The following is a 14582-nucleotide window of genomic DNA, read 5'->3' on the forward strand; positions in this document are numbered from 1 at the left end:
GTCTTCTCTTGTCATGAATATATTTCATTGTCATTGTTGTCATAATCATCATCACTGTCATCACCATTATTATCGTCATCGTCACCCTCAGCAATTCCAGTTCCCCAACCGGGAAATTCGACTTTAGTGTGTTTTTACTTTTGTATTTTTGCTTAGACGTGGAAAATCACCACTACATTGTTAAAATAATAAAACGCCGTAAACAGCCGTCCCCCGTGTTTCCGTGGTGACCCCCTTCTCTTTCGGATATAAAATCCCTTCTGAATCCAGCGGACTAGTGTTGCACCTTGACATAGAAATAGACAATTAATCAGGAGCCAGGGGTGGGGTGGGGGGAGTGTACAAGTAGATTTCAGACCAAAGCAATGCATCGCCGTATATTTTTATTCTTCTCTCAACCCTTCTCTTCTCCTCTTTCCGAATAACGTCACCTAGTCTCAATGGTTCCTCTCCCCCCCCCCCCCCCCCCACCCTCACCAAAGTTGCATGAGCCTAGGGTTTACAAACAGCATTTGAATTCCGGCTTGAAGTTTTTCAACTTAAATTGTTTGTCTTCGTTGGGGTTGGTTTTCACTTTGATAAAAAAAACATACCAATTAGTTTTATTACTCAGACTGTGAGACGCGTCAACAAAATGCCTCGTAAATTAACATTTTCAGATAACATGGGATAACAGGTCTAATAGAGATGCTTCAAAAACCCCAAAGAGACTGAGGTGAAAGTAGTAGAGAATCGTAGCTCTATTTAGGTTTGAAGGAGAAAGGAAAGCGAAAATATATGAGCTTTAGACGATTTTGCCTGGAGTTATGAATTGATAGTGTAGATGGGATTTTCTAAATACTTAAATTAGGCATAGCGCGTTGTGACAAAATCGATGAGACAACTCTTTGCCAAAAACCCAGTTAATTCTAAAAAAGCTATCATGACATAAACAAAGACTTTGGTATGACGAAAAATATGCGGCACCGTTTGTGGAGTGAATTTTCATTCCCGCCTGGAAACATGATTAAAGACAATTCCACGCAGACTAAGTGGACATTCCTAATCGCTAGATATATGTACCTGTATATGAAAATCATTTTAATTCTCTCCTTATGCTTAGCAGCCACTGAGCGCTCGCGAAACAGTTTTCAATATTAATGCTGATATTTGCCTTGGGGCCAAAAAATAACTACTTACCCAAAACATTCGCGCTGTATCTACCAACTTTATCACATTTTAACGTACAGTTCATGTACTTGATACCTTTGCCATAAAAAAATCGAATGGGAGCATCGAGAAAAAGCCACGGAGATTGCAATAACGTTTTTACTGGATATTTGTTGAAATTCTGCTTGCATCATCGCATTTCACACGGAGCCTAATGGATTCTCTTGGCGAAGTTGTTTTCGTTAAGTCAAACATGAATTTTGGTAATTTTATAGATGACCAGTGGACTGAAAAAAAGACAGGTAGGTGCATTCTTACCGAACTGCAATGATTTTTTTTTCAGTTATTCTTGCAGAAGATAGTCAGGCCCTGAATGGATTGTTCAGATTCATCACGTTTCGGAAAGGTTTCCCGCACAGACGTCCATTTGCATTTTCAAAAACAACAACAACAGAACATCTTCATGATCTCGCTGATGAAACAATAAACGGACCACCAGTACGAAATACCTCCCCTGAGGAAAAAATTGATTTTGATAGTGAACAAAAAAATTAACTTTTTAATGTTCCACACTGCCGAGAAAATATGATCGTAATTTCCCTAGCCTGAGACAAGTGGTTTGTTAGCTCCAATTAAATGAGAAAAAATCCATACACGCTTTTTTAACTGAAGAGGCCAAGAAAATTGCTAAGAATCTGGGTTTTAGGTTGGAATATTTTCCGGTTTGATTTTCACTCATGAGTTTTCCCAAAAATTAGGATGAGATAAGAGTTACTTGATTGTACACGCGGTAAAAGGTTATTTTGCAAGTTTTTTCAGTCTATTTTTAGAACCAACTGTTTGAGATATTGAAAAAAAAAAAATGGCTAACTGAAAACCGCTAAAAAAAAGTGCTCCTGAATAGAAAAAAGGGAAAATAATCACGGATTGGTTACAAATATACCTTTTCTAATTTGGCCTCATTTTTCTCATGAAAGTAAGTAGTTTTAAGTCGGGGGTAATTCCTTGAACCCAAATAACCTTGCGTGAAACCATTGCACTATCTTTAAAAATACTGTCTTGTTTTAGCTTTTGTAATGCCTCTCCAGAACTGCTCCCGTCTGCTTGACCTCCTTTACACCATCTAAGTGGCTTTTGACACCTTGAGTCCGGATCCCACAATGACCACAATCAGAAACCAGCCGAAGTGTTGAGACAGTTCATTCAGTTCAAATTGCTCCCCTTTACCCCAAACTGACCAATGTCGGGACAAGATGGACAAGGCTTGCCTTCCAAGACTGACTTTTTTAGTTCAAACTTAATTATTTTTTCAAGCCTTCACATCACCATAAAAACTGCCAAATTCAGCGTCAGTGTTTAAAGATTTGTAACTTTACTAATTTCGCTATCTTTCCGGCGTTTCTGATACCCAGTTCGTAGTACAACATTTCCTAATATGACTGAAAAGCCAATGCAGAAACCTGACTATTCCGGTGACAGAAGACACGAAATAAAGAAAAATAGAGATCAAATAAGCATGTTCATCGGTTGAACTCTTGAATCTTTGTAACATTCAATAACTGTTCGCTCCTTATAATAAATAAACTAATCTTATTATACATGTAGGTTAATTAATCCAAGCTAGAAATTAACTTATAGTGCAATTTGTTTTCGTCGCCACCAACCTCCTCGTAAAAATAAATGCATATCTGCACGGAGATATTTTTACTGGTCTGCTTGATTAAATCTGCGTGTCATACAGGATGAGGAATGCCCCTAGCTGAGTTTCTCCCGGCATGCTGGGATCACGTTTACACAAGAGGACGATTTTCTAGATTCACTAGCTCGATAAATATTTTCGGATTCATCATATTGAGGCTATTTGGATTCGCAGGCGTTTACACACTAAAAAGGGTTTTCGGAGTCCCAACCGTTTACAGACGTCAATAATGTGTGGAAAATCGGCACGTAGAAAAAACGGTTACCAGGTGTAAGTGGAAAAATATCTGGATTTATTAGAAGATTTCTTTTACACTACTTAACATTGTGAATTAAACAGCAGTGATTCGAATACGACAGTATTTATTTTAGATATTGGATTCATCAAGGTGGAGGAAAACTGGCATGCGAATACTTAGTCAAATTCACATGGAGAATTGACATGATAATGACAACAAAGACTATCACCATTTTCGTCCCCAGAGCTCCCTGTCCCTTTCAGGTTGGTGGGGCCTTGGTGCGAGGAAGGCGTATGATTTGATAGGATCATCTAGTGCCTGTATTTAGGTCCAGAAATTATCCACTGGGTTCAGACCTTCAGGAAGTCTTCTATAACAAAACATAAGAATCCAGTCATGTGCAGTCACATCCGACTAAAATATTGTACTTCTAGCCATAATCTGTTTTTAAGTTCTCTGAGGCTCCCTCGGGGTAACGCAGTCAAAGCGCAGTTTAAGAATGCATGTAGATTTTTCACGACTCTGATCTGGTTCGAGGATCTAGCACGGTTATTTTCAATTAATTTGTTATTTAAGCTAGAACAAATTCTGATCGGAAGCATGTTTAAGTAAAGAGGTTAACTTACTTTACCAATAAGGAAGTTTCTTTTTCTTCCGTTTCATGACTTTTTCCTGCCCTCAGGCCCCAAGGACAAAAAATCTAAATGAAGCAAAATTACCTACGGCTCTTCACCTGTCACTCATACAGTATAAAGCGGGCGGTATATTTAAGTGTGACCCGCACGTGCCAAAACTTGCAATGTGCTGTTAACAATTAAACTTGACTTTGAAAACAACCGCATTCTGATTCTACTGTAGTCGGCGTATCTGAAATTTTTCTTTTCTTGAGAGCTTGCAATAATACTCACTGATCCAATTCGAGTGAACGTTTTTAATTATGATAATTAAAAGAAACTCTGTAAAAACTTCTAGGTGCATACAATCGGAGAAATTTCCAGACAGTTCTGTCGTTTCCTAATGACTTCTTCGCTATGGAAACTCTGACGCTTTTGTGCGGTCTGGACTTTGTAATTTTTTCAATCATTCATTCGGTCAGGCAAAGCTTTTACTGATTCTTGCATGCCATTATTAAGAAATCTTTGGATTTTTTTTAATTTCGGCAGTTGTACTGCAGACCGGACACGCAACTTGTTTATTTTAACTAGATCTTGTTTATTTATCTATGTACTCATGTAATTGTGGTTCTAAAATTCCTAAAAATATATATTACTGTCAGGCCCGGTATCAGGACTGTGAAACGGAGGGGAACCTAAAAAAGTATGGATGTATTAAAACTGATCTGAGAGTTAAGAGATATTAAAGAAGATTAAATAATCAAGATGAAAATTCTAGCTTCTTTAATTGAAATTGTGTATGTCAAATCTGGGGTCGTTAGGTTAGGACAAGAAGTAATCAGTGGTAGGAGAAATTTTTTTGTTTTTCTCCCCGCATAAATGCAAATGAAATGCAAGCGAGGGCAATCGTGACGTCACGAGGGTTGTGGGTTTCTTATTTCCTGCCATAAGTCATATCGTCTAGTCTGTATGAAAATACGCATGGCGGGGGACTTACTTCCTCTCGTCTCATCAAACATCCTAGGCACAGCCTTTTAGATTCGCTATGTGAAATCCTTGGTGTTGTGATCGATCGACAAGACTGCCAAATCTTTAGTTCTGTTGGCTTATTATGTCCCAGTTCAAAGTTGAAAAAGGTTTGATCGCTGTGCGAAGGCTCGAGGTTTCTTTTCCCATTCATCAATTTTGGATCGATCCTCCGCACAAACGGTTTGTTATGGCTGAAATTTAAATGAATTTTTGCCGTCTCATTTTTCTCTATGATCTTTCTATTCTCTAGTCACCAAAGTAAAAGGATTGTCAGATCTATCTGAGAAAGCAAAAATCGGGGAAAGGACCGAAACCACTACCAAGCGAAATCGAGGAGCTGCTACAAGCAACGAACGCCCTGGCCCTGCGCAAGGCAGACATACGTCGCTAAAGGTAGGAAAATTGACGCGAAATCTCAACTGCTATCTCTGTTGGTGTTTCATTAACATATCTAAAGTTAAGAATCTGGGGTTTGTGACCTAAATGGCTTCGAACGGGACTTTCTGTCGACTTTTAAGTTTGTGAATTTTCGAAATAGAAATCTTCGATTTATCCATCATTGCTTGTTTCTTGAAGCCTATGCGGCTGTTTGTACTGGTGTATTCCTGTTACCACTCACAGCGAAGCTCGTTCACAGGCGCGATGTGCGGTGATAAAAGATTTTTAATTCACTGTTCATCGTGTTAAACTGCCAACAGTTCGGCATCCTCGATAAAACACATGTACTACCACTTACGATCGTTCTAAAGTCTGACATTCTGACATTTGTATAGGAATTTTTTACGTTACTGCATCGATAGCAGAGATAAATCATGGAAGAAATCAGTCTGCTTTATGTGGGAGGTTACTTGACGTAGCTTAAATTTAAGATTTCGCACCCTTCTGTGCGAATATTGCTTGTGCAAACAACACTTTTATTTTCACCGCCTTGTCCTTGGCCCGTACGATTTGCAGATGGATAAATTTCAAGTCTGAAGACTTACAAAGTAATTAAGAAAATGTTTCTTGTATGTGAAAGGGCTGGACTGTCAGTGGAAATAAATTCGCTTTCAATTGTTTGATTTCCTAATTTATAGGAGTAACAGTGTTGACATTTTGCAGTGTCAATAGATCTTACAGTGTATTTTGAACAAAATTGTTTTTCAAACTACGTGTGACAGCTCTTTGAAAGGGAACATTTGTCACTTGCCTTTATTCTGATTTCTATTTTAATATACAGCTGGATTTCATCGTTCAAAATATTTGTCCTCAATCAAACAACAATCCCTTTATTTTTGGTATTTCAAGATAAAAAAGAGGAAGATTAGAATTGAGAAGAATTCTCTGTGATTTGGAGAATATGGATTCAGTGCATTGTCAAGTTTTAAAATCGTACGTTTTCACTGTCAAATAAGGGTATGCGTCCATATAGCCAGTGTCACAACAAGACTTTGTCAATTCACAGTTTCTAAAACAAACAATTTTCTAGGCTAGCTTAATTATTTTCATATTACACATGAACTTTGCCTATCGGCCTTGGGTGCCCTCAAATTTGTGCATCTGGTTGCTGACCTCTGCGAAATTTGATATAGTGTGAAATTGTCATGGTATCAAAGTTAAACTTCTCCTTCTTTTGTGCTTTGAAGTGCCCATACCATATATTTTTTTTTATTTTCTCATTTGAAAGGCTACATCAAAAAAGGAAGTTCGAAAAAAATCAATTTAAACGAAGTGCATTTTCTTTACGGTGGTTTTGAATTCTATGTTTTTGGTACAATCCTCCCACTGATCAGAAAAGCAAGGTCTCATAGTATAATGTAGATTCAGGAACCCATTGCTGTGGCTTCTGTGTTTACTAAAGCAAAACATAAAGATAGTAAGCTCATAATTGGTATTCCATAAACTAACTTTTAAAACTATGTCTTTGATGGTGGAAAGTAAATCTGAGACAGAAAGCAACGTCACATATTCCTTAACCTACATGTACGTCATAAGTCCTTTGCAACCAAGAGTAGACTAGAGAGGTCTGCCAAAAGGGCAGCTAATTTGAGCATTTTTAAAAAAATCGTAAAAAATTCACGTCTACTCCAAATTGGAATTTTTTTTGGAGAACTTTCTTTTCTCATGTAGACTTGAGAATGAAAAAGTAAAAATTTTAAGCAACTGATACATTTTGTATGAAATATGTACAAATTGTTGAGGTTGGGGAATTTTGCTTTTATTCACAACTTTGTTCTAGAACAATCAGATTAAGCACTAGCAACTTATGTGCTAGCAAGCCTGGTCACACAAGTAAGGGCCTCTTCATATGATCCCAGTAACCAGGCTAGCTCAGTTACCTCTACAAATTTTGTTGTCTGTTCATTTGGGGAATTTCAGACTGGTCGACTGTGATGAAATTCACCAGACAAAAGGTCCAAGAATCACAATTTTTTGTTTACTTATGAAATTATCAGAAGTGCCTTAACTAGGAATCCTTTTAGCTCCTATTTTTGTTGAGATAACTTGACAGTGTAGTGCAGGTTTCTTCCACCTTTTAACTTGTCTAATTGCTTTCTTTTTTAAATTAATACTTGACCAGCAGGTCAGATTATGTCAATACTAAAGAGTTTAATAGACAGTTTATTTGTGACCTGGCATGGCTAAGAGCTAGCTTAGTGCAATTGTTTCAAGTCTGTGACACATATTTTGAGCTATTTACTTTACAAAATGCATGGTTTGACATCAATTTCCAGTTGCTTGAGGCTTGTGAAATTATACAAATTGGACCACTCAACATAAACCTGCCACTTTTTGGCAGGTTAAAAGGTTATTCAATTTTTTTTTTACCATGTGAGTGTGCTCATTGAGTTCTAACAATGATTTAACAATTTACAAAGATACTATGAATAGAATGATACTAAAGATGTCCAAAGATTCAAATTTGCATGTAATTTATAACTATTACCTGAAGTAGAAATAGCCCTACTTACATACAGTATTCAAAACATTTTTGGCATCAGCCTAAAAAACCCTGAGCACTATTCTTTTGTAATTTGTGACAATAATATTTTTGGTGCACATGTACAGGTACACTGTATGAACTAGTACCGGTAGTTTAGATTGCAAATTAGATTCAAATTTATATTTGACCCTCAGAAAGTTAGGAATTTTTGTATACATGTACATATGTACATGTGTACACCAATGTTAACCTGTTGGTCAGTATATGACTGTGTGATATTGTGAGATCAATGTTTTTGATCCAAAGTTGATGTTCATGTATAATTGCAGCACATTTGGCAGGTTTATAGGCAGTGGATAATATAGTTTTTCAACCACTCAGAATGGTCATTTTCTGAAATCTGGAAATTATACTGCAGTTGAACTTCTCCACAATGGCCACCTTGAGACAGAGAAAAGTGGCTGTTGTAGAGGGGTGACTATTGTGGGGAAGTAGGGATGAAATATGACATGACATGTTTTTTTTTTGGGGGGGGGGGGGGGAGAGGTGCAACATTTTTATTTAAAAAAAAATGCTTATTGCAGTAGCATTTACATATGTAACACAATCAAAATACATCTAGAAACTAGAAACCAAGCAGAAAAAAGAGACCAGAAATGCACACTATGGATCAAGTTTTGTAACCTTTTTTGTTTTTTGTTTTTTATTTTTAAAAAAATGGCATTTTGTATACATGTACACAGCTCGTCAGTTGTTGATTAACTGGCCACTGTGGAGAGGTTACTTCGTTGGTTGAGATGCACTTTAGTGGCTGTTGATGTTGTGTTGAGGTGCCCATTGTAGAGAATTTAAAATAAGAGTGAAAGTATGGACTATCCAAAAAAGTGGCCATTGTAGAGAGGTGACCATTAGGGGAGGTTTGACTGTAAATGTGTTTTGTTTTGTTTTGACCACTACATGCACATGTTACCTGTATTTGTGAAGATGTGAATCATACTTTTACCTTTTCTGAGACATCCATAAGAGCTTGGCCTCTATTAAGCTTCCGCTCTTTGTCTCTATTAGCACTAAGTGCAGTGGCCTTGGAATTGCCACTGTTTCATTATTCTTTTGTTTTAAGTTCAGTGGCGCAGACCTACTTTGGTTAGTTATTATTAACGCCCAAGTCGCTGGTGGAGGGAAGGTGCCTACGAAGCAACCAAGCCATGAGCACCCCGTGCCAGGCTCCCTATAGGCACCCGTCACACTCAAGCCAGATGGCTCAGTGGAAAGAAAAAAAAAAAAACTGCTGAAAAGAGGGGGATAGGGAGGGAACGCTGAGAACCGCTAAACTACTATAATTCAATCCACAATGCCACACTAACAGAGCAACGAACACACTGTGAGCACATGGGACGACAACGCACATACTAACCAAGAATACCACTGGACAATGTTAGCCCCAGGGCTCCCAGGACCATACGACATGCTGCAAACGCTACAGAACGCACCAAACGCTTAACAAATGCTAACAGATGGCCAAGACACTAACAAACGTCTACAAAAAACGCTACTGACCAGGCGAGCTCCTGGTCATAAACTAGGTAAAATTTCATTGAACTATATCAAACACTACAGAACGCACCGAATGCTAAACAAATGCTAACAGATGGCCAAGACACTAACAACCGCCTACAAAAAACGCTACTGACCAGGCTAGCTCCTGGTCATAAACTAGGTAAAATTTCATTGAACTATATCAAACACTACAGAATGCACCAAATGCTAAACAAATGCTAACAGATGGCCAAGACACTAACAACCGCCTACAAAAATGCTACTGACCAGACTAGCTCCTAGTCGTTAACTATCAATGTTAAATTTCATTTAGCATATTAAGTGTGAAGTATTCAGCATTTGTAAATATTTCACAGAAATCTGCTTCACCTTCGAAATCCGCATCCAGTGAGGCTTCTGTGGCTAAATCCACAGGAAGAACCCCAATTTCACACCGTACTACTCCACCAAAACCTGCTACAAGAACAAAAACAACCACTCAGCAGACTTCAACAACAGCTGCCAAGGTAAAGCAATCATGCTTACTGTTATCGACATGTATCTATTAGTATAGTTTTTTATATGGCTTGTTCTTGTAGCTGATATAACATGTGCTCTGATTGGCTAATTGTAGGGCATTTTTCTCCAGTAATACCCAAGGGCTGATTATGGGCTTGAAAAAACAAAACAAAAACTCATATAACAAACAACTCATTGACCTTGAACGTTCAGCCTTTATGGGAAAATCTCAAACCTTCGCCTTGCCAGCGAGGTCAATATGGCAAGGTCTTGGTCTGAGATTTTCCCGTAAAGACCCAACTCTCAGTTGTAAGTAGTCAGTAACAGCATTGCCAAGCAGGCTTTCATCTTGAAAATCTCGGACTTTGAGAATCTCCCTGAAAAGTAATCTATTTCTGTTTGTGCTTGGAAATGCTTGAAATCTGTGGTTTGAAACTGTTACTGAGACACCTAATTCCATCCCTCAAAATTACAGTAAATTGCTAAAAAAAATGAAAACTAAGGTAGATGTAAATGTAATTCCATATGTTTTTTTTTCACGTTTTGTATGAAATGATACCTTGTTCATCAATAATTTTAATTATATGTACATAGTGACTGTTGCACTGACCTGACTAGGAATAACTATTGTAAAACAATAAGTACGAACAATTTACAAAGACAGAATCTGTTTACTTGGCCTTCTTTAGTTGAAAAGGAAATTCTATGAATAGGATTTGCATATGAATTTTATATTTGTAGTGGGTATTGGTGCAGGAGCCATATGTTTGTGGGATATTCCTCTGCGATCATTTAGGATTTGTAATCAGAAGTTAGTTTTCACTTGCGAGTCAAAAAATAATGTTTTGCATTAATTGCACATACTATGCTACACGATTGGTTTAAAAATCTCATACCACTTTTTCATTGAATCAGAAATAGAAAAAAAAAAAAAACCAATTATGACTTTCTTGCACATATTATCCTGTGCTTTGCATCATTGTATTTTCTTTGCATTTTGATTGGTTCATTGGATTATCTGTGTCCCTTTTGATTGGCTAGAGTGATTACTTTGATTTGGTTTTATGACCCTGAATTGAAAACCACTATTTTTTTATTTTATATATCTTGACTTGCATAAAAATGCTCCAGCTTCGATGCTGAAGCCTAAATGTGGAGATGTTGAAATAATTATTATTTGAACCAGAAACAACAACACTTTTTTGGCATTCATAAAAGACGAAGTAGCACTGTTGTTTTCAAGTGATTTTGTTCTAAATCATGTACTGGTATAAGCCATTTGTATTTTAAGGAGCTGCTTTTATTCACATAGAATTATGAAATCATTGCTTATGAAAGAAGAATTATGAAATCTGAAATAACTATCCATTACATGTAAGTATGTTGCACACACAGTAATGCAGTGTATTTACTAGTACATGTAGTTTCTGGTACAGAATACATGAAGTGTCAAATGTGTGTGGCGAGTTTACAGAGTGCAGCGATATACACTGATTTGTTGTATCATGGCTGGGCAAATATTGCTATCCAAAAAATATTTCAGTTTAGAAATTCACAACTTGTGTAATTTACTGTGTAAAATGATGTATATTGACTTTTTAAACTGAAGTAAAAACTAAGAAAAGAAAAATTGTTCACTATAATGATCGTTTTCCTCAGGTGATCGTGCTGCTGACAAGTAACATTGTTGAAATGAACTTTTGTGGTAAATTACAGCCTAAACAATCATGCAATTACAAGTATGATACTCTTATGTCCAAAAGAAAGTCTTTGAATAATATTTTATTGTGTCTAATATAACTAGGGCCTGTTAGAAAGTGACAATCAGTCACAAATTGCGAACAAGAATATAGATTTTGAATTCTGTAAATTTTGATATTGTACGGAAACCATATTGGATCAAACTGTTATTTATTGTTTGAAACTTGCTAGGGATTTTTTTGTTGTGGAAGATTTTGAGTTTAAGTTGGGTTTATGTGGAAGTTGAGTTGTGTGCAGCAGCTGAATTTGTTTCTTAGAAAAATCAGTTTTGTGCAGCTGGTGATTTTGTGAACAAGTTGAATTTTGTATGCAAGTTTAAATTAAAGTTTCCATAGTCCCCCGAATTGTTATTGTTTTTTGTTTTTGGGACAAGGGTTTGTGGTGGTACAGACTTAAACCCAGTAATACGAAATATGTCACTGAACCTTGTTGGTGAACCCATTTTTAAAGCAGCACTTTTTGGTCTTCGAGATAGTTAAACACTTAAATTTCATAACATCTGGTTACCCAAAACCAGAATCCCTAAATTTTACATTAAATATTTTCCTTTCCAAATGATGTGTCACAGTTTGACAAGAAATATACTGAAAAATAACTCTGACTAGTAAACCATTAACCACAGTCATGCTAAGCAACACATTTTGAACAATTTGGTATTGGGGCATGCAAATATTTTTTTTATGTTCGTGTACACTGTTATAGCTTACTTAAGGTAATAATTATCTCTTGTGTTTGGCACATGGATGTAGTGTTCTGCTGAAAAAGTTAGTAACAAATTCTTACCTTTATTTTTCATCCTTTGATAACTTCTTAGTTATACTTTTTGTTATGAAATGTTTCAGGCGTATGGCCTGTCCTACACCACATACATAATTTGTCTGTATAATTTTGAATTTTTACTTTATTTTTCCATTATATTTTATTACATTAACACTTCACAGTTTTATAGGCTTAGATCTGTGAATGCTTGGCATCATTTATTTATTAGTAAAAAATTTAAACCTGTGCTGTTTTTAAACTTGCTTTTAGAACATTTGAGATTGAGGTACATTGTTGTTTAGTGCCTCAAATTGACTTTGATTGCCTTAATTTGTGAATTAAATGTATCAGAGGGAAGTGAATACTATCTTTATGTATTTTTGTTATTCATGGAGAATGCCTGTGCTTGTTATGTGCAATTAAATGTTTTATGTGTGCATGTTTAATTACCCACATGTACGGAGAATAGTCTTGTGCTTGGCACACTGCTCATTCTTTAGATAGAGACCCTCCACTGAGACAGAGCATCCTTTAGATTAGTTCCTTTCCAGAAGCACTGACAATTACTGAAAGGCATATTATTCAACACAGGAAGCGTATTTGTTCCTTTATCCAACAGTCATATCTTCCCTTGTGTTCAATAAAAGAGGTGATTTGAATATGTCATAAAAGTTTCCTTGTTGTTAATGTCACATGCAAGTGTGAAAAAAACAATCATTCCAAACACAATGCAATTGAACTTATGAATTCTAATGTGTGCAGTTCATTTGAATAATCCCTTGAAGAACACAATAAAGTTTATTTTTAGGTAATTAATCTTCCTTTCAGATGTAAAAGCAATTGTTTCCCACTTTCAAAGTCAAGTTCATTTACCAAAGAAGTGTTTCTTTTATGTGACAAAATATTTTGCTTGGAGTGACATTTCAGCTAGGTCATTTTTACTAACTGGTGGGCTGCCTAAAGTTTCTCTGCAGGTATCATACATAATTTATCACTGAACTGTCTGAATCTGCATTTAAAATAACTGTGACATGGATCTGAAAATGTAAATATATGCAAATAAAAGTCGATTTTCATTAAAAAGGAAGTGCTTTTGTAATCACTTACCATAGTGAAAATGTTAACTGGAAGTGAAGTTTGAAGTCATTATGGCTGTGTTTGGTGTTTGTGGCTCAAGTAAACTACAACATGAAGGAGGCTATTTGTACAGTTTGTGAGTCCAAGGAGCCTGTTATTTGTTGTGCCACTTGTGAAGCATTGTACTGTGAAAACTGCAAAATATCCATCCATGAAAAGGTACAGTCAGCAATCCATTACTTTAACTTAATTTTTTAAAGCTGACTTTTGGCCAGATTACTTGCAAATTTGTGGATGCTGTTATAATCTTACTCTTAGGTGTTGTTATCTCATTACTGATTCATGTCACACACCAAGATAAAGACATGTGTTGGGTAGATTATTCTGAATAGAGCACTTGGTGACATGTGTTGAATATGCTGATGGCCAGAAAGACTTGTAAACCCTTGCTTTTTCAGCCATAAGCTTAACATTTTTTTCATTTTTTACTAATAAACAGCTTTTTGTAATGATGTATCATGTCAGGATATAACTGCATGTGCAATTCTGTTGTGGTCTTGCTGTGTGTGATATTGAACTTAGAGACAACATAAGCCAGTTTGAATGCAGAATTTTATGGCTTGTGTAAATTTTTTAGACTGTATATTAGGTCTTATTGTGTCTGAGTTTCTTGTTTTCATTTGGGATGAACTGTATATCTTTTACCCTTATCTATTTTAAGTTTTATTCTATTCATATTTTAGCACTATTTTCACCTAATGGCAGTGGCAGTTATTTCAATTAATGGTATCAGTTTCTACTTTTGTACAAACTGCGTTTGTTGTTGGTAACATTTTGCTGTTATCCTTTCCAGTGAGAAATATATGTGTAATTAAAAAAGTTAATGGTACATAATAGCAGTGTTTGTTTCTCTGTAGTACATGTTTTATAGTCATTTCATAAAGAAGTAAAGTTTTGTGCAAAACCACATATTTTTCTGTTAACAATTTCCCCTCATGCTTGACAGAATTATAGATTTTACACTCTATTATTCTCATTCAGCTTTCTCTTGTAAATTTGGTCTTGTAGGAGATCTCACATAATATTTCTTGCAGTTTAAAAACTAGAACCGTGATCTAGTGAAGTTTTGACTTACTCTCTCACTACCTTTCAAACACACTGTTATTTTTAGCTATTAGTGCATTGAATAGTGTTTAATACTGACTCAGGCTTGAGTGTGCATCATCAAAATAAGTATGATGCATGCAGGAAGTTTGGAGAGTGCAAAAGAAATGCTAG

The 14582-nt window shown here is 36.1% G+C and overlaps 1 protein-coding gene across 6 annotated transcripts in view; it reads left to right on the plus strand.

Annotated features, from left to right (window-relative positions):
- Positions 1-1348: 1348 nt before the first annotated feature.
- The window catches only part of LOC110054782 (uncharacterized), a 32849-nt gene continuing 19615 nt past the window's right edge, over positions 1349-14582 (plus strand). For 3 of the 6 annotated variants that reach the window (XM_089274034.1, XM_089274035.1, XM_089274036.1), the window contains exons 1-3: positions 1349-1451; positions 4980-5122; positions 9566-9715. In XM_089274034.1, coding sequence (XP_089130160.1) covers positions 1364-1451; positions 4980-5122; positions 9566-9715 — 381 coding nt within the window. In that variant the 5' untranslated portion in view covers positions 1349-1363. Of the gene's footprint in view, positions 1452-4624; positions 4837-4979; positions 5123-9565; positions 9716-13279; positions 13524-14582 lie in introns of those variants that run through there. The other 3 variants (XM_020761136.2, XM_089274037.1, XM_089274038.1) reach the window with 3 other exon arrangements.

The sequence above is a fragment of the Orbicella faveolata genome, unplaced genomic scaffold, assembly GCF_042242905.1.
Source record: "Orbicella faveolata isolate gen_17 unplaced genomic scaffold, um_ofav_v1 contig_35, whole genome shotgun sequence".
NCBI classification, from domain to species: domain Eukaryota; kingdom Metazoa; phylum Cnidaria; class Anthozoa; order Scleractinia; family Merulinidae; genus Orbicella; species Orbicella faveolata.